At 38.9% G+C, this 27,973-nt stretch overlaps 1 protein-coding gene across 1 annotated transcript in view; it reads left to right on the plus strand.

Moving 5' to 3' along the window:
• Positions 1 to 27,973, plus strand: part of LOC116514742 (dehydrogenase/reductase SDR family member on chromosome X-like) — a 127,917-nt gene that overhangs the window by 72,388 nt on the left and 27,556 nt on the right. The window contains 4 exon segments of the mRNA XM_032226425.1: positions 2,083 to 2,184; positions 20,591 to 20,644; positions 20,647 to 20,693; positions 20,695 to 20,798. Coding sequence (XP_032082316.1) covers positions 2,083 to 2,184; positions 20,591 to 20,644; positions 20,647 to 20,693; positions 20,695 to 20,798 — 307 coding nt within the window.

A 27,973-nucleotide genomic window follows, 5' to 3' on the forward strand; every position in this document is an offset into this window, starting at 1 on the left:
TCTTAACTGATAAAGCATTTCATAATACTATGGGCATTTCACAAATTATAAATAGGATACTTCTGAAAGTCCTAATTATTCATTACTTTGAAGAGTAGAATTTTCAGGCTTGGCTGAATGTAGGTTCTGCTTTACAATCTAATTCTAATGTGCAATTTATGATGATATATCACTAGATTTTGAACCCCACTTACTTTTAATTTCGCCCACAGAGGGTAGTTAGAACGAAGAAGTAAGAGGTTTATTAATTATTTGCATTGCATGCTGTCTTACTTCAAAGGAGTTTTGACTGATTTGCACATTTTGATCATAGCAGTAAATGTGAACTATATTAGGCAGAGGTAAATGGATTGTCTTTTGAAACTATGAAGTTGTGGTATGCATGTTTGCTTGCACTGAAACAATATACTATTCTTAAGGAATCCAGTAGACAAATTGTACAAGGATTTATAGGTCAAAATCAGCAGGCTTGCCTCATTTCTCTGCCAGTCTGTTTTGTCATGTTCTATCCAAATTGACATCTCAACTTGTATATAGGTTTTAAATGAAGACAATGATATGTGTTTCGGAGTCTGGTATCACCTCCCAGTAACATGTTCTCCCCTTGGCAACATCCCAAACTCTAGTCTTTCTCATATTCTCTTAACTAAATATTGCTATCTATAGGAAAAAGAGAAACATGCCTTTTTATTTGCTTTCTCCTTCTTCTGCAAAATTATATTCAAATGTCCCTCTGCTTTCTGATCTGCAAAAAAAATCTCTAAAGGCAATTGTTTTCTCAAACGTTGGAGAAGAATTGTTATGACTCTTCATCTGCATAACAAGGAGGGGAGAGAAGGGTTTTTAATTTTGGTTAAAACGTTTTATTTAAAATTATTTTATTGTGATTTATGGCTTTGGGATTTGATTAAATTATTAAACGATGTATTTTGTTTTTTTAACTAAAATTATGTATTTGAGTAATGGTATGCCATCAATTGAGCAGAAGAGCCTACAAATAAATATAATGATTAAATATTGGTTTTCTGAGGATTTGAAATAAATATAAGTTGTGGCGTTACAAATGGCCAAATACAGTTTTTACAAAGGTGACCTTTGCTGATTTTGAAAAGCTTAGCAGGGTCATATACTTGGATAGACAAGAAAGTCAAAGATGCACCCTGAGAGAAGACAGTGGCAAACAATTTCTGTAGTGTTCATTTCCCCAAAACATGAATTTGTCTACCAGTGGAATCAAGATTGGCAAAACGTATATAACTTTGATTACTGTGGTAATCAAACTGACAAATGTTTCTTAATAAAGCTACATATAAGGGAAAGCATATCCATGAATCTTTAAAATGGGATCTTGGGAACTATTTATTTCCATGATGATTCTATACAGTTTAGAATGCAAAACTAATTATAAAATGTAAAATATGAAATTTAAAGAAAAAACAGTAACACATCCTGAAGTAATAGCAATAGCACTTAGACTTATATACCACTTCACTTTACAGCCCTTCACTTTACTGCTTCGCTTTACAGCCCTCTCTAAGCGGTTTACAGTATCAGCATATTGTCCTAACAATCTGGGTCTTCATTTTACTGACCTTAGAAGGATGGAAGCAGTGGTGGGATTCACTTACCTTCCCTATCGGTTCGCAAATGTGAGCACACATGCGCAGGTACTTACTTTGCTTGCACATGCTGCATCTGTGCATGCGCACAGCCTTCTGGGCATGTGCAGTGCTCACGCATTACGTCGGGGCAGGTGGGCAGAGCCTCCTGCAGCCGCCATTACCGGTTCACCCAAACTGGAAAGAACCAGCTGAATACCACCTCTGGATGAAAGGGTGAGTCAACCTTGAGCTGGTGAGAATTGAACTGCCAGCAGTCAGCAGAAGTAGCCTGCAGTATTGCATTCTAACCACTCCGCCATCATGGCTACTTCATGTCTGCAGAAATATTGGAAGGCTATAACATTTCAAATAAATTTGAAAATTGTATAATTGTATAATTTATACTTTCATAAATTGTATATATACATTTACATTTGTTTTGCTTGTCAGTGATCTGTAATTGTTTTCCTCTCTCCTTCAGTGGAATTTTTATACTGTGATTTGGCTTCTATGAAGTCCATATATCAATTTGTTAAAGAGTTTAAGGCAAAGAATTTCCCACTTCATATCCTGATCAATAATGGTGAGTTTTTATTATTATCATTATTTATTTATTTATTTTGCTATCAATGTTTATCTATTGAAATCCATGATGTTCATTTATAGCACTAGAAGCATAATTATGTCACTAGTAGCAATATAACTGACTTTTTTGAACCAAACCATAAAAGCATAATTATTGGAATACGACCATCTGTGATTGATTAGTATTATAGTAACTCCAATCATGTATTTACTTTTCATGCAGTGAGATCCGCAGATATTGCATACAGTTTGTTCAAACATACAGTATATTCTAAATTATGCATTATGGAATCTCCAGACAAAAGTTCATGATTTATTGATTTAATTGTAGCAAATCAAGTATGGCCATGTAAATAAACCTCAGAGCAATGAAATATTAAAATTCTCAAACGTTGAAGAATAATTCAGGTGATCTAAAGAGAAATATATATGATATAGATTATAGATTAGGCTTCTGGACTACATTGGCATATCTTTTTGTTTCTGATTTACTCAACATATGAATATTTAGTACTATAGCATGAAAGATAATTCATTCTAACAAAATATGACTGGCATCAACATAACAACTGTAATTTGAGCCCAGATTATGTAAGTCATGCTGGTCATTAAGTAAGTCACCACGTGGCCTTGCCTGGTTTTACATATTTTTTTGCACAAGTTGTTAAGTGACCATAGCAGTTATTAAGCAAATCCATTGTACCTGATGGGTATTTTTTGCTGGAAACTGGATCTAAACACTGGTTTCTGGCAAAAATCAGGATCATATGAAAATAGGACCACCCCCCCCCCCCAAACAGTTGTAAATGAAGGCCTTTTCCAGGCAAGCAAAATATGATCACATGAGCTTAGGTGAATGGCCACTGGAATTTCAAAACCAAGTTAATTAGTCCTGGATAGGTCCATCATAATTTTGAATTGTCATTAACTGATTATCTCTATGCGTTTTCAGACGTGCATTTTGCTTCAAGAACCAACTTTATGCTGTTTTGTAAACAATAACTAATAAATAATAAGTAAACAAAATAAAATTGCACAATCTATTTTTTTAAATGAAAAGCCCTTCACTTTTATTGATTTTCTTTCTTCTTGCTTTAATAAACAAGTGGACATTACTGCTCATGTAATCTTGCTTTTTGCTGTTAAAGCTGTTACTATTACCATTAAGATTAACAAAAGGACAAAACAAAGCTTTGACCATCACTTATTAATGAGTTCATTAAGGTGGAGTTTCTAGGACTTTGAATTTGTATTTTCTAGATTTTCTACCTGGGCCTTATGAGAGTTAGTTTAAATGTTTATATATTCTCCTTTGCTACATTTTGAACAACTTCCTTTCCTTCTCAAATTCCAATTTTACAACTGCCCTCACTGGCAGTGCCTACCAACTTTCTTGGGATTTTGGAAAGTCATAGTGTGTCTTTATGTACCATCTATTTAGCACATGAAAGAAAAGGAATGCTTGATCATTTCCACCAATTCTCCTTAAAAAGAAAAGAAACTACAGAAAAGGAGACAAGTTTTAGTGAATGAGTGTCAAATTTAGATATCTTGCAAAACTTGTTCCTAAATTTGTTCCTAAAGTGTTTTGCAACAGCTTAACAGTTGTTTAGAGGTAGTGAGGATTATGTCATGAGGCTTTTCATTAATAGGGATAAAACAGTCAACCAATTATTAAATTAAAACATTGTTTCTGAGAATTCTTAAACATATCTGTATGCAAAGAGACCTCTGCTGTGTCTGCATAACTGAAGTTTCTAGATTTATATGCTTCCATATCTGTTCTTAATGCCCCTGGTGATTATTTGTTCTGTTTATTAAATGTTGATTCTAGAATGTTAAGGGGTTGGATGGATTTGAAAGAATATTTCCTGTAGGGCATTGAAAACTTTATAGATGAATATATGAAAATTCTGAAATTAACTCTACAAAATGTCAATGGGAAAGTTTTTCTGATTAGAAAATAAATATATGACAATAAAGGCACTTGAAGGTTGACTTGAGGGAAACAGAAAGAATTAAAGATTACAATTAAAGGAGAAGAGACCCATTAATACAATGGAGTTATCCTATGTGACAATAACACAAATTAAGGCTGTTTGGCAACCCTAAAAATGGATCTAACGTAGAATATAGAAAAGAATAGATCTTACTGGATGAAACAGAGACTCAGACTGATTTAAGTGTGGATTTAAAAATGGATTTTTAAAAAATGCCAGATTACAAGACTAGTATAGAAAAGGATGTAACAATGAATTTGTGTTTGAGAACAGGTAATATAAAAATAAAGGGAACATACAAATAATATATCAAAATAATGATCTGCAGAGCTTTCCTATTTTGGATCTCCCCCCCCCCCCCATTTTTGGGATGTGTAAAACTAGGGAAGTTGATCCTGAAAGGAGATAAAGAGAAATTAAAGTTTTGTTTATAAGTGGGAAGAAGGTGGGTTTTTGTTTTTGTTTTTTGCTTTATTTCTTAGTTAAAGTGATAGGTTAAAATATACATGTTACTATTTCTGGTAAGTTTTTACAATTTCATTATTAATAAGGAACGACATCAGGAAATAAGAGCATTTTTAAAAATTGAAGTACTAGTTAAGTTACTGAAATTGTTTATACTTGTCTAGAAGGAGGAGAAGTAGATATTTTTTCCTGCTTTTTTCTTTTTCCTACCTTTCTTTACTCTTTATATTTTCCTTAGTTTGTATTAGTCTTTCTACGTATATAATCTAATGAAATTATTATATTATTAAAATAAGCTTTGTTTCTCTGCTTTGTTCCCTTAGTAATTGGACTGTATTGTTTGTAAAACTGAATACAGTTAAATGAATGTAGAATTGATTTAAAGTCATGCACCCACAATATCCAAATTAAAAAGCTTATTCTTCCTGGTTTAGATTGGTTTCAGTAATTATATTAGATAGAGAAGCAGTTAAGTAGAGTGCTATTTTTAGTTTCATATTAGCTTATGCATTGATTGTAATTTCTATCTCTTGTTTTTGAGATTTAAAGATATATGGTGTGTAAGGTGACCAGATTTTCAGATTGGTAAAGAGGGACACCATTGACCGGGGGGGGGGGGGGGGGCGCTTGATTAAAAATTTTATATTTTGTCAAACATGACCCCAGGACACTGAAACCATTATAAATACGAATCTGTTGCCAAACAGCAAAATTTTGATCATGTGACCATGAGGATGCTGCAACGGTCGCTAAGTGTGAAAATGGTCGCTAAGTGTGAAAATGGTCATCAGACACTTTTTTCAATGCCATTGTAACTTTGGTCACTAAATAAACTGTTTTAAAGTTAATGCTAGCTTGCATTATAATGCCTTATGCTAGCTTACATTTTCAAGAGAGAGAAGCTAAACTCCTTGTTAGAATTGAAATAGAAATGAATAGAGTAGAGTAAAAAAGAATAGAATAGTTTATTAGCCAAGTGTGATTGGACACACAAGGAATTTGTCTTTGGTGAATATGCTCTCAGTGTACATAAAGAAAAATAAAATAGTAAGATAGTGGGATCCTTGCTGCACCAAGCCTTCACTAATCCTCTCACTTTCATCAAAAACAGTAAAATCAATCATGCTTTTTTATTTCTATTTATTATTTTGCTATGGCCACATATGAATATATATGCACATTCCAAACAGATTTTCTTACCAAACAGCCACCATTCTCATCCATAGGCCACTAAATGCATCAACAACCTTTTCTGTATTCTTTCATTTCCATCCATCCATTTTATTTATTTAACACAGAGTAGATTAGGCTGTCAGCCTTAGTCATTCTTCTAACATGACAACAATTCTTACCAACAAGGACAGTATTGGCACATTTTAGCTAATGCAACCTAAACATAACCAAAGCCTATTTCACTTCAAGTATGCTAACTTTATTTTATGCAAGCTGCAATCTCTAATCTAAAGACCACTATTCAAGCCAACATGCTGTTAACTACAATTTACTAACCAAACTGCTGATAATATTTATTTCCTTTTGAAAAGGGATCCAAATGGTTACCTCTGATCTTCTACTCCCCTCCCTAATAGAGATCCAGTTCACCTTTTTAAAATCTTCACATAAGGAGCCTTTCTAAAATTTTGCAAGTAAATTTTGCAAGAATCTTGCCAGAAAAATATGGTCCTGTTTTTTTTTTATGTTAGCTCTTGAGCCTCACACACCTGCAAAAGCAACGGATGCAGAATCAATGGGAGGAAGACTTTTCTCGGGAAGCGCACCCGGAAGCTGCCGCTGCAAAGTCGATCCCTACGGAACCGTCCTCTCTGCACTTTGATGATCTCCACCGCACAAAGGGGGACGTTCCGGGCACTTTGGCGAAAGGGGCCGGCAGCCTCTCAGCCCTTCCTGGCCGGGGAGACCTCCCCCACTTCCACTCCCCTCCTCCCGCCTCCTCGGAGCTTCAAGCAAGCTAACTGGAAAGGGCGGGGAAGAAGAAGAAGCGGCGGCGTGGTCCCCTGTAGCTGCCAAGCCGGGAAAGAGGCGCTTTGGCAGGGCTTCCGCAGCGCCCCCAAGGACCGCCGCGTGAGGTCAGCGGTGGCTGCTGCTGCTCAGGGCCTTGGACAGGGAGGAGGAGGAGGAAGAAGAAGCGGCGGTGTGGTCCCCTGCAGCCGCCGAGCCGGGAAAGGGGCGCTTTGGCAGGGCTTCCGCAGCACCCCCAAGGACTGCTGCGTGAGGTCGGCGGCCGCTGCTGCTGCTGTTCAGGGCCTTGGACAGGGAGGAGGAGGAAGAAGAAGAGGAGGAAGCGGTGGCCGAGTGGAATTCTTTTGAGAGGGGACGGGCACGACCTGGGAAGCGTCGGCACGGCCTCCGCCATTGCCAATCGTGCCCGTCCCCTCTCAAAAGGATTCGACTTTATTTTGGTGCTTGCCGGCCCTGAAGGAGCGGGATGAGCAGCGAGCAGAGCCTCGTTTAAAAGCAACAACGGCCGTGGCCGCTTGTTCGCTCCGCCGCTCTTGCGTGGAGGTCTGAGGAGGCAGAGTGTTGCGAGGGGCGCGAAGGAAACCAGCGCGGCAGCGGCGGCGCTGGGAAGGTGCTGCCCCCAGAGCCCAAGGGTGGGCGGGCTGGCGAGCGGGCACCTTTCTTGCACACAGGGAAGGGGAGGAGGGCGGCGGCAGCTGTTTCACTAATCCCGCGCAGGTTACTAATTCCCACCAGTTACTCACCAATGAAGCAGCAAAACAAAGCAAACGGCCACGAAGGCGAAATGAAATGGAGACTCCTGCGACTCACGCAACGTGCTAAGCGGACTCCAGCCAATCAGTGTGCTGGCTGGGATGGAAAACTTTAAGCACGCCATGTGCATGCTTAAAGTTTTCCATCCCAGCCAGCTCACTGATTGGCTGGAGTCCAGGCCAATCAGTGAGCGGCAAGCTGGGCTGGCTTAGATTTTTAGAAATAGATGGGGGAACGAACGAGTGAGCTAGCGGCAGCTGATGGGCGGGGGAGCGAGCGAGCCCCAAAATAAAGCAGGGTTTTTCTAGAACGGCCCGGGACGCGGGAAAAATTATGAAAAGGCATGCCTGTCCCGCCAGATGCGGGACGTCTGGTCACCTAAATGGTGTGGCCAAATGTCACCAAGCATGCTGGTTTGGTTCTAAGTCTGTGAAGAGCTAGAGAACAGTTTTTCTGGGATAAATAGTAATTCTTTTTTGTGGGAAGAGGAGATGGAATAAATTCACTTTCATAATCCTTGTTGTCTGAGAATTACAGAAAAGTTCCATAGAATATCTACAGGATAACTACTTTAACTAACAAATTTCATTGTATACATAATGTACAATGACAATAAAGGCTATACTATTTTATAAGACTTCTATAAACATTTTTAGTGCATATGATGTCTCTTTCATTTGGAGAATTGATATTTTTTCTGTTCTGCCAGGCAATAATTTATTTTCTCTAAAAAGGCACAATCATATTTTTATATGAATTAAGTTAACATATTGCTGAATGTTTGGCGCACTGGCAATGGAATATTATTTATTGCCATTGATATTTATATATGTAGTATGGGTTTCTTTTTGCTCTGCTTTCTCTAATGATACATCTTAAATCCACAATGCCTTATCAACTGTGGGCTTCAGTGGGGGAAGAATAACAAGGCCTGCTAGATCTTACAGCAATCCATGATCCCATCAACCAAGTATCCTTCTAGACCACCTATGAGGATTGGGAATTGGGTGTACCATTTTTAGATGATTCTATTCTTTCCTAAGTAGGTGGTTCCAGATAGTGTGTATGAAGGGCGGACTCAGCATCTCCCCATTTTATTAAATATCTCCAAGAAGTCAGTAGGGGAGGTCCTCCAATATTTTGGCCTTCAGTATCATACTATATTAATGTTCTACATCTCTGCACTTGACGGTTCAAGAAACGTGAAATTTGTGAGGTAGCACCTGGAGGTTCTAAGGATCTGGATGGAGAGAATCAAGCTGAGACTCAACCCTAGCAAAATGGAATGGCTGTAATATCAGAAGCTAATTGGTTCTGGATAATGCCACTTTTGGTTTTAGATGAAGTTGTTTTTCCCCAAAAGAACTGGTATAGAATCTAATAGAACTCTTGGACTCTCAGCTTCTGCTGGAACAGGTGGAAACTTTCTGGAAGAGCCTTTGCATAGTTGTAACCATTCCTGAAAAACAAGGCTTTGACTACAATCATTAATGTCCTTGTCACCTCAGGAGCAGACTATCATAATATGCTTTATTAAGGGACTGCCCTTGAGAACCAGCCAGAAACTGAAACCAACGCATAATGCCCAGCCCATGTGTTAGCACAGACAACCTGGTATTGTCAGACAACATTAGTATTGTGGAATTGAATTATTTTAGGGTTTGTTTCTGGTACAGTTCAAAGTACTGATGATTATATATAAAGTCCTACATAGCTTGGGGCTTGGTTATCTTCAAGACTGCCTAGTCAAATAGAATCTGCCTACCAAAAAGTACTTGTGTGAAGTACAATGATAGAGGACTCAGAAATTGGCACTATAGGCAGCTGTTCCCACCCTTTGAATGCCTTCTCATCAAAGAGAAGAACTGCACCCTCCACCAAGTACTTAATAAAGTTTTCAACAATGTAGCTTAAAAATATTCACATAAATAAAAGTATGGGAAATTCTAAATCTGTCTGCCTAGTGTTATAGCTTCTCTGTTGTTATTATAATTAATTTAAAGATATTTGAATTAAGTTAACTGCATTTCAATAAACAAAGTATTATAATTTCTTGTATGTTCTCCATGGTATGCTACAGCCCTTAGGGTAATTATGATTGAATGCTATAGAACATATGTAATAAATACATAAATAATTTAAAATACATAATTTTATCAATAGTCTATAGAATCAAATATATAATTATATGAATTGCCTCAGAATCTTGATTTCTGCTTGCACATACTCTTAATGGCAGAAGAATAATGCCTAAATAAAGTCTTTCTTTTACGTACACTATATATATTATTCATAAACACTTTTGCTGCTGCCTTACTTTCTCTGTTAATGTCAGATTAATCAAAGTCTTTTGAAATCAAACTCACTAAGCTAAATTAGCAAATTGCACATAAATGGCAGTTCTATCAAAACAAGGATTTTAAAAGTAAAACCCACATTCTGTATGATTCCATTCCTGCTTCTAAATCAATCTGTTAACAGAATAACAGAATTTTTAAACATGGCATCTTCGAAGTGTTTTTAGACTAAAACTTCCATGATGCCCCTCCACATGACTATATGCTAGATGAGGAAAGGATCAAAAACAATTGGAATTTTACTTATTTGTACTTGTTTGAAGAACATGGTCTCTGAATACTATTCTGTTCTTTAGAATAGGGCCGTCAAATTCGTGGGCCACGGCTGGATGCGTCACGTGCTGACCATGCCCATGCCTGATTTAGCAAAGGGGGGGGGAGTCCTGGTAAGTCACATGACGCCGCCGTGACAATATGAGTGACACCCCTGCTTTAGAAAATTTAAAATTCTAACTCAAACTCTAATGATCCTTTTTGTAAATAGGAACAGTGTTACTGCAGTGGTTTTCCTAACCTAGAGGTATCCAAGAAAAATAATGACATTGGATTTGATAAAAAATATTTCACAATTATTGTTAGTTTAAAAACAGCTTTTATGGGAGAGGTTCATTCTTTTAGGACTTGCATTTCCTTGGTGGTCAATCTGGGAAACATTTTTAAAGGCACCTGCTCCCATTACTCAGGAGCCTTGGGAAAAAGCTGTTCTTAAATAGCCTTCCAGCATTTCTTGGAATATGATTTTGCATATATTTATGTATGCATGTATATAGGAGCTTTATACATGTATGTATGCATGCAGGTATATAGCTGCCCAGTTTATTGAAGGAAACTTTGCATAATCTGTAGTAGCTCTGACAATGGTAAAGGTGGTGGAAAGTACTTAGCTTGCTAACCTGCTATCCTGACTATTCACTTTGGGTACTAAAGCTAAGACCTGTAGAGTGGAGGGAGGGCAAAAGGGCAAAAGGACAAGGCAAAGATCAAGAATTAAATTTTCTTAACAAATAAGTAAAAATACAAAAAATAACACATACCACTAAATCAAACTGAAAAACATGGATACTTTAAGAAAAAAATATCCATCTGACTGACTGAATGGCAAAATAAAGCATTATGTGCTTCTAGCTGAGCCAATAATTATCTCTGTGATGGTAGTTCTCTTTAACCATAAGTAATGCAGCCTAGTGAGATTGAATACTGATTCTGTGCTAATTTTTTTTTATATAATCCCAGTATTATGTTAGGTTGCCAAAGCTTTGCTGTGTTCAAATCCCATCTACTCCTATAATTTGTTTGGGTTTTTGTCTGATAAAGAGGCCTATGGAGAACGTGATCTAGCCTAGTTATCTTGGTGTTTAAGAGATTAATCACAAAGAATGATTTAATTACAGAAATTGCCTTAACCAAGAATCTCTAGTTCAAGGCATGAGGAGGTAAGCAACATTTCATTTCATTTTCATTTTTTTCATTTACTTTATTTGTATGCCGCCCTTTTCCCTGAGGGGACTCAGGGCAGCTCACAATTCAGGGGGAGGGAAGGACAAACAAGTTACAAACATGAAGACAATACATCATTAAAAAAGCACAACAGACTCCTTTGCAATGTTAATAACAGCAAAAAGTCACCAGTTGAAACATTTTAAGACAGGGGTGTCAAACTAGATTTCATTGATGGCCGCATCAGGGTTGTGTTCGATCTTGGGGCCCCGGATATGCATGGCCAGGGTGGGTGTGGCCAGCTTGACGTCACTCATGTTGGGGGCGCCTGTGGTGCCCCAAGCACTCTACCAGAGAAAACAGGCTCCTGAGCTCTGTTTTCGGCTGCAGTGGCCTCCTGCAACCCTCTGCCAGTGAAAAGGAGGGTTGCCCATGATCCTCGCGAATTCTGTTTCTGCTGACAGAGGCACTGCGGGCCGGCCCTTTGCTGTTTCCAGGGCTGCCCCACAGGCCAGATCTAAATACCCTGCGGGCCTGATCAGGCCCCTGGGCCTTGAATTTCACAGCCTTGTCTTAAAGTATCAGGTGTTAGATTGCATGGAATTTGACCTGGCATTTTTCCATACACATTTTTTTTTTACTTTGTGTAAATAACCAAGATTCTTGCAGCATTAATTTACAATAGTACTGGTAGCAACTTTGGTAATAGCTGGGATGATCTTGGTCCTTCATTTAGGCAAAGGGAATTGTAAATGTTTAGTTGTAATGTAGGCTAGTGCTAGTCATACAAACAAATTATAGACTTTTGTCCTACACATTGTTTGAATGAAACTATGGATGTTAATGTCAGCTAATCTGCAATCATGTGATTCATAGTTATGTTCATCTCATCTGCTTTGTGTGCCAGTTAGCATACCAGTTCTATTTTAATCAGTCAATATCAATACACTCATTTTTTTTTCTTCTAAAACCTAATTAGAATAACTCACAAAAACAAATAAACAGGCATTGGGAGAGGAAAGTTCTTTGGCCAGATAAATGCTCATTTAAATTCAAAAGAAGGGTGATTTGAAAAGATGAAAGGTTTGAAACTCAATTTTACTGTCTTCTCTCTAACTCCATTAATACTGTTTTAAAAATCAATTGGGCATATGTTGTTGCATCCAAGACAACCAGATATAGTCACCACCTCTAGAAACAACAGATGCCCTTCAACCAAGTAAAAATATGTTCGCAATTATTTTGCTGCTGTAAGATGTGGAATGGCACTCAGTGCTCTATGGGATCATTATATATCTGCTTTTTTCTCTCAACAATGTTATCTTTACTAGGTTAAACCAACAGACAGGAAAAAATTAAAGGCAATTGTAAGAAACAAAACAACACTCTAATTACATTGTACAGTACGTTTATTAGGATTTGTATGCCGCCCACTCTCGAGAGACTCAGGGTGGCTTACAGATAAAGCAGGGAGGGGGAACATATAAAAATTAAAAAGAACAGACAATTAAAATCGCACAACATTCATATAACTTAAAGTGGGGCTGGATAAATCAACAGCCCCAGGCCTGCTGGAACAGTCAGGTCTTAATTGCTTTGCGGAAGGCCGGGAGAGTAATAAGGGTCCAGATGTCCACGGGGAGATCGTTCCATAGGGCCGGAGCAGCTACAGAGAAGTCTCTCCCCCAGGGAGTTGCCAGCCGACATTGACTGGCAGATGGAATCCGGAGGAGGCCTAATCTGTGCGATCTTATAGGTCTCTGGGAGATAAATGGCGGGAGGCGGTCTCTCAGGTAGTCAGGTCCTAAACCATGTAGGGCTTTAAAAGTAACGACTAGCACCTTGAAACGTGTCCAGAGACCAATAGGAAGCCAGTGCAGCTCGCGGAGGACAGGTGTAACGTGGGTGTACCTAGGTACCCCCACTATCGCTCGCGTGGCTGCATTCTGGACTAACTGAAATCTTCGAACACTCTTCAAGGGCAGCTCCATGTAGAGCACGTTACAGTAATCCAGTCTTGAGGTGATGAGGGCGTGAATGACCATCCAAAGGGCCTCCCGGTCCAGATAGGGTCGCAACTGGTGCACCAGGAGAACCTGGGCAAAGGCCTCCCTGGTCACAGCCCACAAGTGATGTTCTAATGTCAGCTGTGGGTCCAGGAGGACTCCCAAATTGCAAACCCTCTCTGAGGGGCGTATAGTTTCAACCCCCCCAGACTAAGAGATGGAATAGCTGGACTATCCTTGGGAGGGAGCATCAATAGCCACTCGGTCTTGTCAGGATTGAGTGCAAGCTTGTTCACTCCCATCCAGACCCTGACAGCCTCCAGGCACTGGCACATCACTTCTACAGCTTCGCTGAGTTGGCACGGGGCGGACAGATAGAGTTGTGTATCGTCCGCATATTGATGGTATTTAATCCCGTGCCAGCGTATGATCTCACCTAGCGGCTTCATGTAGATGTTAAATAGGAGGGGGGGACAGGACCGAGCCCTGCGGCACCCCATAATTGAGGGGCCTAGGGGTTGATCTCTGCCCTCCAACCAACACCGACTGCGACCTGTCCAAGAGGTAGGAGGAGAACCACCGCAAGACGGTGCCTCCCACTCCCACCTCTTGCAACCGTTGCAGAAGGATACCATGGCCGATGGTATCGAAGGCCTCTGAGAGGTCAAGAAGCACAAGGATAGAGGAGTGACCCCCATCCCTGGCTCACCAGAGATCATCGATCAGTACGACCAAAGCAGTTTCCGTGCTGTAACCAGGCCTGAAACCCGACTGAAAGGGATCCAGGTAATCCGTTTCATCCAAGGTCCATCGGAGTTGAAAGGCCACCACCTTCTCAACAACCATCCCTACGAAAGGGAGGTTGGAGACTGGACGATAGTTATTCAAAATGGCTGGGTCCAGAGAAGGTTTCTTCAGGAGGGGTCTCACCACCGCATCCTTTAGGAGGTGCGGGACGGATCCCTCCCAGAGAGAGGTGTTAACAATCGTCTGGAGCCAGCCACGTGTCACCTCCCTGCTGGTCGAGACCAGCCAGGAGGGGCACGGGTCCAGTATACAGGTGGAGGCACTCACCGCTCCCATGGCCTTGTCCACTTCCTCAGGACCGACAAGTTGAAACTCGCTCCATAAAATCCGCTCAAGACCTCGGCTAGTACCATGCAATTGGAGTCCAGATCCATCCGAATCCGAGCAACTTTATCCGAGAGGAACTGGAAAAATTCTTCAGCTCTACCTTGTAAAGGGTCGTCCGCATCCCTCCCTTTCAAGAGGGAGTGGGCTATTCTAAACAAGGCTGCTGGGTGCGATTCTGCGGATGCAATAAGAGCGGAAAAATGTGCACATTTTGCCGCCTGTATTGCCATGAGATAGGTCCTGATATAGGCTCTCATCAGTGCTTGGTCGGATTCAGAGTTACTAGCCCTCCAGCGGCACTCTAGGCGTCTCTTTTGGTGCTTCATCTCCCGGAGTTCCTCGATGAACCAAGGAGCCCTCCTGGAGAGGCCGTAAAGGCGCAATCCGGTTTAGAGCCCCCACCATGGCTGTATTCCAAGCAGCGACTAAGGACTCTGCCGGACTGTGGACGAGAGCGTCAGGTATTTCACCAAGCGCCGTCTGAAATCCCATAGGGTGCATCAGGCGCCTGGGGTGGAAACACCTAATCGGTTCCCCCTCCCTACACTGGGGGATTGGTTTCCGAAAGTCAAGCCTCAGTAGGAAGTGATCAGACCATGACAAGGGCAAGGTCTTAATGCCCTTCAAATCTAGATCACGTTTCCACTGCTCCGAGAGGAATACGAGGTCAAGCGTGTGACCCGCTGTATGAGTCGGCCTTGAATTACCTGGGTCAAGTCCATGGCTGTCATGGAAACCATGAACTCCTGAGCCCCGTCAGAGCATTCGCCGAGCGACGGCAGGTTGAAATCCTCCAGCACTATAAGCCTGGGGAACTCAATCGCCAGCTCGGCTACTGACTCGAGGAGCCCAGGCAGGGCTGCTGTAACGCTGTTGGGAGGTAGGTACGTTAACAACAAACCCAATTGACCCTCAAGGTCCAGCTTCACCAGCAGGGACTCACACCCGACAAGCTCTGGAGCAGGGATCCTACGAGGAACTAATGACCTTCAGATGATGACTGCCACTCCCCCACCCCTTCCTGAGGTCGTGGCTGGTGGAGCACCTGAAAACCTTCTGGGCACATTTCAGTGAGGGGGACTCCTCCCTCATGGCCCAGCCAGGTTTCAGTAATACATACCAGGTCTGCCCCCTTGTCTAATATTAGGTCCCGAATGAGGGGAGTTTTATGGACCACAGACCTGGCATTTAGCAACAGCAGCCTGAGACCAGGGCACTGAGTACTCTTGCCATCTGGTCCTGGAGTGGAGCTGATAGGGCCGGAAGGGGGGATCGCTGTAACGTAGCAAACCCTCCTTCCCCGGTAATGGCTAGCCCTATAGCTCCCGTCAAACCTGCCTCTCCCAACAATGACCGGGATGCACCGGCCCATCCCCGCACCCGTCAGCCCCACTTCCCCTCCCGTAGCCTCCGTTCTCCCCAGCAGGCCATTCAAACCATACATTCTGGGACAAGAGGCGGGTCCAGGCCCCCTCCACTTCTGCTTCTGCACTCAGTGGAGGGGGCACCAGGCTGCACTCTCAATCCCTCCATGCACACCGGCCAAGTATTCTCCACATGCACACCCCACTATTAATAAAATATTAAGATATACAAAAACAGATAAAAATTTAAAATTAAGTCTAAAACACGTGGGAACATTCTCTCAGTCATCCATACCAACATACACTCCTACACTCAGCAAACAAAGATGGGCGCCGTTCTTGGGGCATCAAGTGGTTGGCGCAGCTTTGAGCTAAATAATTGGTAATAGTGCAAGAGAGGAAGGACTTTGTACTCAGGAGCTTCTCCTCCGCTGAGTCCAGTAGAAGAGGCAGAGTTCTACAGTTTAAAGTGCTACAGTTTAGAGTGGATGGGAGTTGACCCCAGTCGGGGAGGGAGAGGGCAGATTCCCTACCCACCATCCTCTTCATCCTCCGCTTTCCCTTTCTGCAAAGATTGAAAATTCAGAGTGGCATGCAAGGTTCTCGGTGAAGGCGGGGGTCGAATGACTCCATGGCCGAGCAGCAGCAACTGAGAAGGCGAGGGGGGAGAAGCCCTCGTGTCCGCATTGTTGATCTGGATTGGACCAGAAAGCAGAGGGAGGAGTAGGCAATGGGAGCAGGCGTCGTGCCCGAGCCAAATAATGGTGATGAAAAGGCGACAGACTATTGGTCTTCCGCACCCAATTCTCTCCGAAGTGATAGTCCTAGAGACGAAAACGAGGGTGGGAACAGTCGAGAGGTGGAAACAGTTCGAGGGGGGGCAGTGTCGTCTGGGGAAGGCAAGCCAGAAGCAATTGCGGGTGGTAACGGCAATGGTAGTAAAGTCGGAGGCGCAAGTCAGCCACGGTGATCACAAGCCGAGATTACAGCAGCCGGACCGTAGCAATGATGGCTAAAGTCAGAAAGGGCTGCAATGGAAGGGGGCGGAGCGTGTTTCATCAATAAGAATTGATGAAGCGATATAATGCACTTTTTCTCATTTGAAAAATTTAGACTAAAATTCCTCTATACTTGGACTTTACGTAGAAAACTGCAAATTGTAGCATTATATTGTAAATTCCTCCACATCCTATACAAATAGTTAGAAGAGTTAATTAACAAGCTGCTGTAATTCATATGTAATCACTTTCAATTTGAGCCTTTTATGTATATTCTGTTTGTAATAATTAAAATAATGAGGAAAAACATCAGCTTCCTAATTGACACTTGTAGAATGGAAAGAAAACAAGGATATGATGGAAATAATGTGCCATATAAGCTTATCTCTGGCAGAGGGTCAACTGCCTGGCTTTCCATGTTATTTACAAGATAAAGTAATAAGATAATTTTTGGAGGTTGTGTGTTGGAGCACAAGATAATGTCTTAAAAATACCTCTGGCAGCAGGTCAACTATCTGTATTGTGAGTAGGCCACAGATAAAGAATGTCACCAAATAACCTCCAGATAATGTTATACCTCTCTTGTAAAAAACATATAAAAAGATAGCTAAAGAACCAAATACTTTGAACTGAGACCTTAAGGCCTGAGAAAATGCTACACAGCTGGCTCCAGGCTGTGGATGATCTAAAGGACATGCTCAGATATCTTCAGCTATATAACCTTTGCTACAATAAATAACTTGATCTGAGCCTATTATTTTTGAATGCTCAAACTTAACTTACTACACTTACTTGTTTCATATCTGCATTGCAGTTTTTAAACTGACCAACCTCAAGTTTCATAGTTTTGGCACTTAATAGCAAAAAGCTTTCTTGTGCTATTACTGAAATTTAGTACTTGTCATCTCTTTCCAAGCTGCTATGGGAAAAATATGGCAGAAAAAAATTAAAACAAAAACACTCATAATATTTCTTGTGCACTTTTATCAAGGCACAATGCAGTTCGGGTGGGGTGGGGGACACCCACTGGTATAAAAATTCTATTCCATATAATTAATTTATTGAATCAGTAAAACTAATATTACAATTAAATAATTATCATGCAGTTTTAAATGAATGCTCTGTAATACTGCAGAATGCATGTATATCCATAGTTAGTATAAAACAAATATAACTTGAAAATTAGACTAGCTCTATACAATTTGGAGAAATAATGGACATTATAATTTACAGAAATAAAGAGAAGGATATATCTTATTCCAGAATCATGAGTCAAGGTCCTGATCCCTTAATCTAGATCTGGAAACCAACACCCTGAAAGAAGAAACAGAAAGATGATCAACCAGAAGAACATGATGGATGAGCACGCGTGCAGAAAGAAAAAGAGCAGACCCACATCTAAATGTTGGCAATGGAAGATTGCAAAGTCAAGTTTGAACATAGCTTAGTTTAGATACTGTGAGAGGTTGTGGAAACAGTGGAAAGAAGACTAGATGTAAACAAGCAATAAAAGGAAAATCCATTGGTACTTTATCTTAGAATGACAATTCATATCAAGACAGCTGAGAAGAAGCTTTTCAAGCCATTCAAAGAGACTCCACTTTCATTATAATTAAATTGCAGTTTCCAAGATTCTGTATTTATTACCAAAGGGGCATTCAAGAAATGTGTAATCTTGCATCCTTGATCGACCCCCCCTATGTGGGGCTTGACAGATAGGAAGCCAGTAAAGAGTTCATGAATCATAGGAATAACATGATAATATAATATCCAAACAGTTCAATAGAATTTGAAAAAGGAATCAGAAATCCTAATGCAATAATCTATGCATAAGCTAATTTATGATCAAAAAAGCTTCAAGTGTAAGATCAACATTGGCAGCCCTCACAGTAAGATTAGTTCATGGGTATAAGGTCAATTGAACATCAGTCAAGACTGAGGGCAGCAGAGCCAGGCTGGTGATAAAGATCAAGCCGGACTATGATGTACACTTCTTATTTATTTTCATCTGTTAATTCATAAGTGAATCTCCAAGGTGGAATATTGATAAAATATTCTGTCATAATTAATCACATGCCATCATTATGGAATACATAATGACTGCCAGATCTCAGGTCTAAAATATGATAGACCGGTTTTCAGCAGTGTAACATTGAAAAATCCAATTATGAATCAGAGCAACCAAGGGAACTATATGAAAGTAAACAAAATATGTCTGAGAAATTGATATCTGAGGGATATCCACTAGTTCCAAAACTATAAACTGCCTTGCAAACTGAAAGCTTGGAAAGAAAATACATGACCCAACTGAATGTATGCCAATCGTGGGCCAGGAATCATACCCTATATAGTTTTGTTGCTGTTCAAGTGTATTGAATAAGGTTGCCTTTAGAAGTTAATGCTGTATTGCTCCAGTGCCTGCATCATGCATATTAGAATGTATCTTGCATAACCCTCCTATTCTGAGCATTGTCAGTCTCTGTGTTACGAAAAGCTCATCTGTGACATTATATATTGCTCTCAAATTCCAGCTTCACTGGTGTATCCTCTCATATTGTGATTGAAAACACCGTTACTCAATGGTATTAAACTACCGTACAGACTTGTTATACAACTGCCATAAATTAAAAGCAGTTTCCAAATACAACAATTGAAGATGTTTTTGGGTTTTTTTCTCCACGAACCATACTGAGAAGCCTGATTTAAACAACTGGGTTACTGTCAGCTCTCCCAGGTAACTAGACACGGCACACAACTAGATGAACTATTCTACTTTACTGTAAGTTACATTAATAGGAACTTGCAAGTCTGAAAGTGCAAATTCCCACATAACTTTAATTGCCTGATTCATTAGGGCGAATCTTCCTTAGTCCCCACTCCTCCCCAGTTCTTAAGCTACTCAGGGTTTCTGCCTCTCTTGTCTGATAGTTTCCTAGACATCATGTCTTCTTTCATTCCCCAAGGTCATCCACACATTCCATTAAAGCCACTAAGTTTCTCTCTCTAAATATTCCTGTGTTTCAAAGAATAAAAAATAATGAATATTCATGTTACATCTTTAAATTAATTTCCATTTTGGCACTTGAATCTTTATTTGCTTAATTTATAAATGTTCTAGGTGTTAGCATCTGAGTTACTTCCACAACAGAATAATCAGCTCACCTTAGCGTTCTAATCTTAAGAGTTCTCTCATCACAACAAATATACACATATAAGAATAAAACTGCTGCAAATTCAGTCATTATTTTTAGACAAATATTTTTCTTAATTGCCTTTCTCCTGCATAAAACAAACACACATTTTTTCTGTTGGTTGTTAGTTTTAGCTTTTGTTTGGTTTTCTGTGGAGATAGCCTTGGTCAATTATTTTCGTGGTGTAGAAATTGACTTTTTAATACCTCTGATGAATCTGCACTGGAAAAATCTGGGAAGTATGGAAATCAATGAATAGACTGCACAGCATACAACAAGATTCAGAGATACTCTGAACAAATGGGGCTATCCAGTTGCTTCGCTTTTGTGATTGTGTTGACATGCAGACAACAATACATATGCTATACCTGCTCTTTGTGCCCCATCAGTGTACATTTGACTTAAAGGCAGCATGAGAGAACACAATATAATGTTGCTAGTTTTCTGGGCAAGATTTGTACATTTAAATTCTGTTTAATTGTACCTTACTTAATCTTCTATTATATATTTTACATTGTATTCCATATAGTATGCCTATTTTTAATTGTGATACTGAGATAGTTGAAAGGAAATGCTGCTGATTATGGATGTCCTGTTTATGGACTTTCTGTGAGATATATTGGATGCCATAGGGAAAGAATAATTTCTTAATTTACTTGGTTATATGAAACAAAATCAGGCATGTACCCACCAAAGTTCACTTATGTTCAACTCTCCAGCTGCAGTGATGCTGGTACCTGAAAAGAAGACAGAAGATGGATTTGAAGAGCATCTTGTGTTAACTACCTGGGACATTTCTTGTTGACAAATCTCCTCTTGGCTCACCCTGAAGCAATCAGGAACACATAGCCACAATGCTCGGATTATCACCCTCTCATCAGCCACCCATTATGTAGGTGAATTACATCTTCATGATTTACAAAGCAGGTATGCAATTTTTTGTCCTAATATTATAATCCCTCCCACCCACTGAAGAGTATTTATTAGCAGAATAGAGAGGGCCAGCTGTCTTTACATTCTATAACTACCTTCAGATTAAAATATACTAAAAGAAATGGGAGTTGCATAGAGAAGATTTGCAGGAGGGAGGCTGCAGAGAAGATCAAAGAATGAAAATGTTACATAAGCTGGCTTCAGAAAAAATAAAATATTCAAAACATTTTTTAACATTATATATAAATAGTCCAGATTATTTATTTTATGTTGGTTTGCATGTGGTGTTTGCTTATAAACTTTTAAACAAATTTGGGATGGGAGAAGCTTTGAAATGTCATTTCGCACTTCTCCTCTGTCGACATTTTCTCTTATCAGTTGTGTCTGCATTACACCAGATTTCTTGAACATACTTGCAATTTGACAGTTAATTCTGGCAAGTATTAGTTTTAATTTGTTCCACTTAATCTCACTATTCATCTGTCTGCCCAGACCTCAACATTTTGCTACATTTTGATTATGGAATTAATTTGTTCTCTCTCTCTTGCATCTGTCAACTTTGTACATCTTGCTTGGTCTTGTTAATCTTATTGCTTTAAAGAAGATACCATAACAACTGTAGTTATAATTATTGATTATTGGTTGATTTAATCAAAATTCCTGACTATTAGTTATTAAGGATAGATGATCTAAAGGTACTTTCTATAATAAGCAAATTAGTGAAATACAGCCAATTGAATGTAAGCTTCACTATTTATAAATAAAATAATCTTTTTCCATATACATACAATTATAGTAATTGTATTAAATGTAAATTCAACAGTTTTTTTTTCCAATCTTCGGTCTCCACAGACATGGTCCCATTTCAATATCTCTATGTTTCTTTTTTGAGTTTGAATTATTAGATAATAATCCCCTTCACTTCCTTCTCATTTAGACTAGTTGCATTTCTATACATTAAAATGTGAGTGTGTGTGTGGGGGGGTGAGAGTTCTCTTAAATTTGGTAATAATGCCACCTTGTCTCAACTCTTGAAACATAAACTGACCATTTTTTGTAATTTATGTTTTTAAAAAAAAAAAACAAATGATACCCAATGTTTAATAAATTGCACCAATTTGCAGGAAACTAATGCTAAAATAGTACTACTCTGCATAAAAAAGCACCATTCCTTCATTATTAGTGGTTTCTATTTGTGTATTAAATCTGTTTTACATAACTACAAAATATCCTATGTATGCTCTCAGTTCCTTATTCCTTAGCAGTGCAAGAATATTTCCATCATTCTTCACATATGTCAGAAGACTGATAATAAAAATGAGAAGGGTTAAGTTAGTGTTAGTGTAAAATTAGAATACTTTACAAATTGGTATAAGTATATATAAATGTACATTTGGGATGTGTAAATTTTTTTTCATGATTTATAGCACCCATTGTGAAAACATACTGCGCGTGAGTTACACATTATCTTTCCTCTTTGATTTACTGTACTGATTAGTATTTTCATAGTTCAACAGCTTAGGTCACCATAATGTTACAGTTCAATTCATGCTGGTAAAGCTATTGCAGAAATTTATCACTTATTCTAGTTATTATTTGGAGTCGCATATGATGAATAATAGTCCTAAACATGGGTCAAAACGTATTGTGGAAAGTAGCATTAAACCTTAATGGAATGAAACAATTCAAACTGTTTGTCAGAAAAGGTTTGCTTTCTGTAGGACACAAAGTGCTTGGCCAGAGTTATCATCTGTTGGCTGAAGTATAGAGATTGTTTTTAGACCACACCCAGGGGCATCTTCATCTCCAGCGGTCTTTTGCTTTGAATCACAATAAAATCACACTTTGCTTTAAAATGTTTCTGTACATCCAGTGGGAATAAAGATGGTTTTCTAGGACGTATTAGTCCTAAGCCCAGTTTTGATAGGAACTTCACAGTTCATTGGAACTTCGGTAGCTGTGTATCAGCATGCTCCACTGAGGACCCCACAGTTTGTGTCTTCCTAATGTATTCAGTTTCAGTTCCTGTAATTTGCAGCAATGGCTCAACATTCTGGAAGTTAAAATCAGCACATCCAGAAAATGCTCAGATTAGATGTAGTATCCTTTAATTGCAAAATAAATTGATTTCATTTAGGGATGCTGTTCAGAATGGAGGAACTTGGATCATTCTTTCTTCTCTTCCTCTGTATCTATCACTTTAGTTTTCTTTCTTAATGGAAGAAATATGTTTGAAACATACAATTTTAAGTATTTGTTCTGAGTGTGGGAGTAGGTTTGAAATGTTGTTGTAAATCTTCACCTTATGCAATACTTCTTTTCTTGCTTTCAAAAGCTGAAATAATGTCCTCATTTCATTTTGTAGAGCTTTGGCCTAGCACAAGACTTAATGGTAGTTAAATTAATGTATAATTTAGATGTGCAATTTTTTTCTTTACTGCATATCTTTGAAACTGCATGTGCATATACAAAGGAATAATGTACCTCTATATTCTTCATTCCAGAGTAAAAAATTCTTCTAATGGATAGTTCTCTGCCCTGTTATAAAGTCCATCATTTACTTCAAAAGAAGTGCTGTAATTTGCATTGAGAGCCTTTATATTTTGAAATTATGTGCTTCCTTTTCAAGCAGGAAACAAGAAGCAGCACTGCCTCATAAGAATCTGACTTCAGATTCTTTAGGATGGGCAAGCAATAAGGTAGCTCCTTTTGTAAAAGCGAAGGTCTGTTGAATTTCCCACTCATGGTTACACTATGACTGTATATTAAAACATTGCATCTGCACTTATTAAAAGCAATCCTTAATTTCAGTAAATTTATTCTATGAATAGCTATTATTGATCTCATCTGTTTCATTTTTACATTTTACTGTGATAGAGATTTTTTCCCCCCTGCTTCAGTTGTGTCTGATTCTTCAAGACTGGCTGGACACGTCTCTGCAGATTTCTCGGCAAGATTTGAGAAATGGTTTGCCATTGTCTCTTCTTACCCCTAAGAGAAGCGACTATTCCAAGGTCACCCATTAGCTTTGTGCCTAGGGCAGCACTAGGACACACATTCTCCAAGCTTCGAGCCTGATGTCTTAACCACTACACAAACCTGGTGTTCATAGATTATATTACATTTGCCACATAGTACAATGCTCCTGCCCACATACAAAAGGGATTTGAGGTCTAATTAGTTATTATATCCTGAAACTACCTTGTGCCTTAGTATTTGTTATTGCATATCACTATAACGAACATGATAAATTTTGTGAGTTTTGCATCAAAATATTTATGTTCTGAGTGTGTCACCTGCAGAAATTCTTCAGCCTTCAAAAGCTTTCTTTATGTCTTTGAAATGTTAATAGTTTTAAATCTTTGAAAACTCAAGTACCAAATATTCCTGTATTTATCCGAAGGGGAAAGTATTCCGTGCTTGGTACCCAGAAAAGCAAAATGCAAACTTTCACACTGCCTATCTTGTTTCTTTTTCAGTTAATCCAGAGGCACTGCTAAGTGCCTCTGGATTCAGACCAATCCCCCTTCACACAATACATATGTGTAAATCACACATTTAGAACTGTGTACTCATATTAATGCACAATTCTGAAGCCAAAGTCCAAAAATTAAGGTGGAATTGGGCAAAAACCCAAGTCAATTGAATCCAAATATTACATTTAAATGAGGTTATTGTGGGGGATGTATAGATTTCTAAAGAGATGCTCTTCCACTGCCAGGCCCATTTTCTGCATCCTATCTAGGTTCTCATCCAGGTCTCAGTTACACATGCCAGCCTGCTTCCTCATCCACAATCAAATCAAGATGAAGGTAGTCTTACTGTTTATGACCTTGGCATTCAATAGCACTAGTCAGAGCTCAAGTCTAGTGAAGTTCTTAGTGACCTGGTTTAGAGATGAATGCTAAGGCTGAAGGTATAAATCATCAGCCTTGCCATTCCCGCAAGTGGCTGGCCCCAGTTTCTGCCGTATCTCTCTCTTTGTCCATCATGACCTTAATGAAGCTATGTGGAATCAATTTTCAGCTAGCGGGGGGAAACAAGACCAATTTTTCATTTTACAATTTGATAGATTTTAATCTATTCATTTTCCAAAATCCATTAAAGCAAATAGGCTTATCATAATCCTGTACCTTTAAAATAACATGACTCAGGTAACATTAAAGAGTCTTTAATTACAGTCTGAAAAAGACTACCCAGATTTGAAAAATTGATTAATGTAAACAGTCCTTTTATACGGCAAGAACATGCAGTTGTATTAAGAAAGAAAGAAAATAAACTGAAAGAACAACTAGCCAACTTCGTTTCATTGCACTTAGCAGAAACAGAACAGAGAAGAATGATGCATAGAGCTTTAAGATTACAAAGCTGCAGAAGTTCATGATAGTGTGAAACAATAATATGCAGGGTTTTAAAATAGTTTATGTAGAAGATGGGGATTTAAATAGGATTAGAGATATGATCAAAGACATAGAGAAGGCAAAAGATGAGAAAAAAATTAGCTATACTATATGCTCTAGTGGTAGAGTATATACAAAACACTCTACTGGTAGAGAGAGAATGATTGACCATGTCAATAGGAGAAATGTCTGCATATCAAGAAAGATGACAAGAGCAACATTTTTTAAAAAATGTGTACCTGTATTCAAGAAAACTTAGTTATGTAGAACAAGCAAACATAATAAGTTTATATGTGCTGTCCTCACCATGAATCCTTTAGTTAACACATAGATAAAAGTGAACCAAAAACATTTCAAAGTGTTATATTAAGTGACCGATTATTTACTAAACCAACCATACATGCAGTATAATCTGTCTTGTGATTTTAGGAGAACAATTCTTTATGCAATGTTGATAAATGAGTACAAGCAATATCTTAGAATGGGGTGGAAAACCTTGATTTTTATGACTTGTGGACCTCAACTCCAGAATTCCTGAGCCAAAATGCTGGGAGTTGAAGTCTACAAGTCAAGGTTCCCCATCCCAGTCTTAGAAAAACCAGCAGCACTCACAATCATATCATACATATTTACTTGATTATGCTGTTTTTCAAGAAGGTCTGGTCAAATTAATTCCAGTATAGCCTGAATGCTCAATATAGTATGAAGTTAGGAGGGATTCATTCCAGAGAAGAGAACAAGTCTCTTTTTTAGTTATTTTTCCTTTACTGCAGAGTGGGGAATTATGACCCTTTTATGACATGTGGACTTCAACTCCCAGAATTCCTGAGCCAGCATGGCTGGCTCAGAAATTCTGAAGTTGAAGTCTACAAGTCATGAAAGGGGAGCATAATTCTTGAACTCTGCTTTACTGGTTAAAAGCAAGTATCTAGACAACTTGATAAGTAGAATAGGCCTGGCTGCTTGGGCATTGTTGCAGAAGTACTTTCATTATATTCAGACAGTAAATACGCCCATGGATACTTCCTTTTGTATACTGTTTGGAATTTATTTATAAATAATCATGTTGGCATATGTGTATGCAAACACAATTAAAGAAATTAAGCCCAATATCTGAAAAACACTTGGATTAATATGCTTAACTATAAGTGAATATTAAAAGAAGAAGCAGGTTTGTTGATTTATTTATTGATTAGGATATTCTATACTTAAAACTACAGTAGGTATGCATGTACAGTCATGAGAAGATTAAGGGTAAGTGTACGGATATCTGTGAAATCCATTGTCTTTCCTGAAGGACTTTCTCCATCCATTTTAGTTGAAAGAACAGTTAATTTTATGCAGTTGCCATGAGTCCTTCATGTTATTCTCAAATAAATATTCCTCTTTTTGAACTGCTAATTTTCAAAATTTTGTGTCACTTCAAAGCTATAGATTTAAATAGTAAGGTATGAGTAGTGTGCAAAAAATGACAAATGTTCTCCCCTATTGTCAGCAATTAATTTAGGGATGGTATTATGCTACTCTATTCCAAAATGGCTCCCAGTGCAGTGTGAGTAATCTAGTGTGCAAATACATTTATATAAAGTTTTCTTGCCAACAAAAATAGAATTGCATAAATTGCATAGGTGGCAAGAACTGAGATTATTGCCATAAGTTATTCCCCTGACAATATCTCTAGGAAATTAAATACAGGTTTATTTCTACCTGATGAAGTGGAAACACTCAAAACTTTCTTCTACCATTGCTGCATACTTTGTGAAGTGATAAAATATAGACAGTCACTCATGCTTTGCTTTTCACTTTACCTGAACAACCTGTACTAAGTTTTCAATTGTTCCAGCTTTTATTTAAGTAAATTATCAGTCTTCCATAGGCAGAACAGAGTGCTCTCAAAACTCATTATGGGCCTGGAAATAATTGTGACCTTCTTAGTCTCCAAATAGCAACTCAGACGTGTAGAGCCTTGATATAAAATATATATTTTTATGGGCCAGAAAATCCTGACTCCTGGCAGCAGTAATTTAATTATAGCTCTCTAATTGTAAGCTCTACCCAATTACGTATCTCTAAAGAGGAAGCTCAAACAAAAGTCTTGATAGGTAAAAAGCCTCTAGAAAGTTAGAACTGACATGAAGTAGTCCTTGATGTATTATTCTAACTTGTGTCAATCAATATCCATTCATTTTTCCCTTAATAATGAGCAATATTAAGTAGAAGTAGGTAAATGAATGAAAGAACTTAGCACAATAGAAACAGTAATTGAAGCCTAATTTAGATTAGTGCTATATGTTACATTATTTGTCATATAGTGCTGCATCTTTTGTTCAATGGAATATTAAAAAATGGCTAAAGTACAAGATATTGAACCAGACAAAATAAGTTTCATTCTAAGATAATATTAGTGCATTAGTGCAAGATACTGTTGGAAGAAATGTCCTTCTGGGTTCGGCTCCAAGTGGGGAAAAAGACACTGGAGGCATGGAGGCTGCTTAGAAAGATGGTTTTAATGGTGGACAGGGCCACATGGCTTGAAGTCCTGGGGAAAAGGTGATCACATGCTTCCAGATATTGGGTGAAGAAGAAGGGTCGAGGGAAGGGCTTGCAGGGCTTTTTATAATCTTTTCGGCCCCACCTATCTGTTTCCTGTTCATGTGTAAGAAATGTATTCTGATTGGTTGTCAGATTCACATGGGGCCATGCAGGGGCAACTCTCTAGGCTGAGTCCAGGTTTGGTTGAATTTTCAGATGCCATGTGGTCAGTTGGGT

This window comes from Thamnophis elegans, chromosome 11 (genome assembly GCF_009769535.1).
Source record: "Thamnophis elegans isolate rThaEle1 chromosome 11, rThaEle1.pri, whole genome shotgun sequence".
Classification (NCBI taxonomy): domain Eukaryota; kingdom Metazoa; phylum Chordata; class Lepidosauria; order Squamata; family Colubridae; genus Thamnophis; species Thamnophis elegans.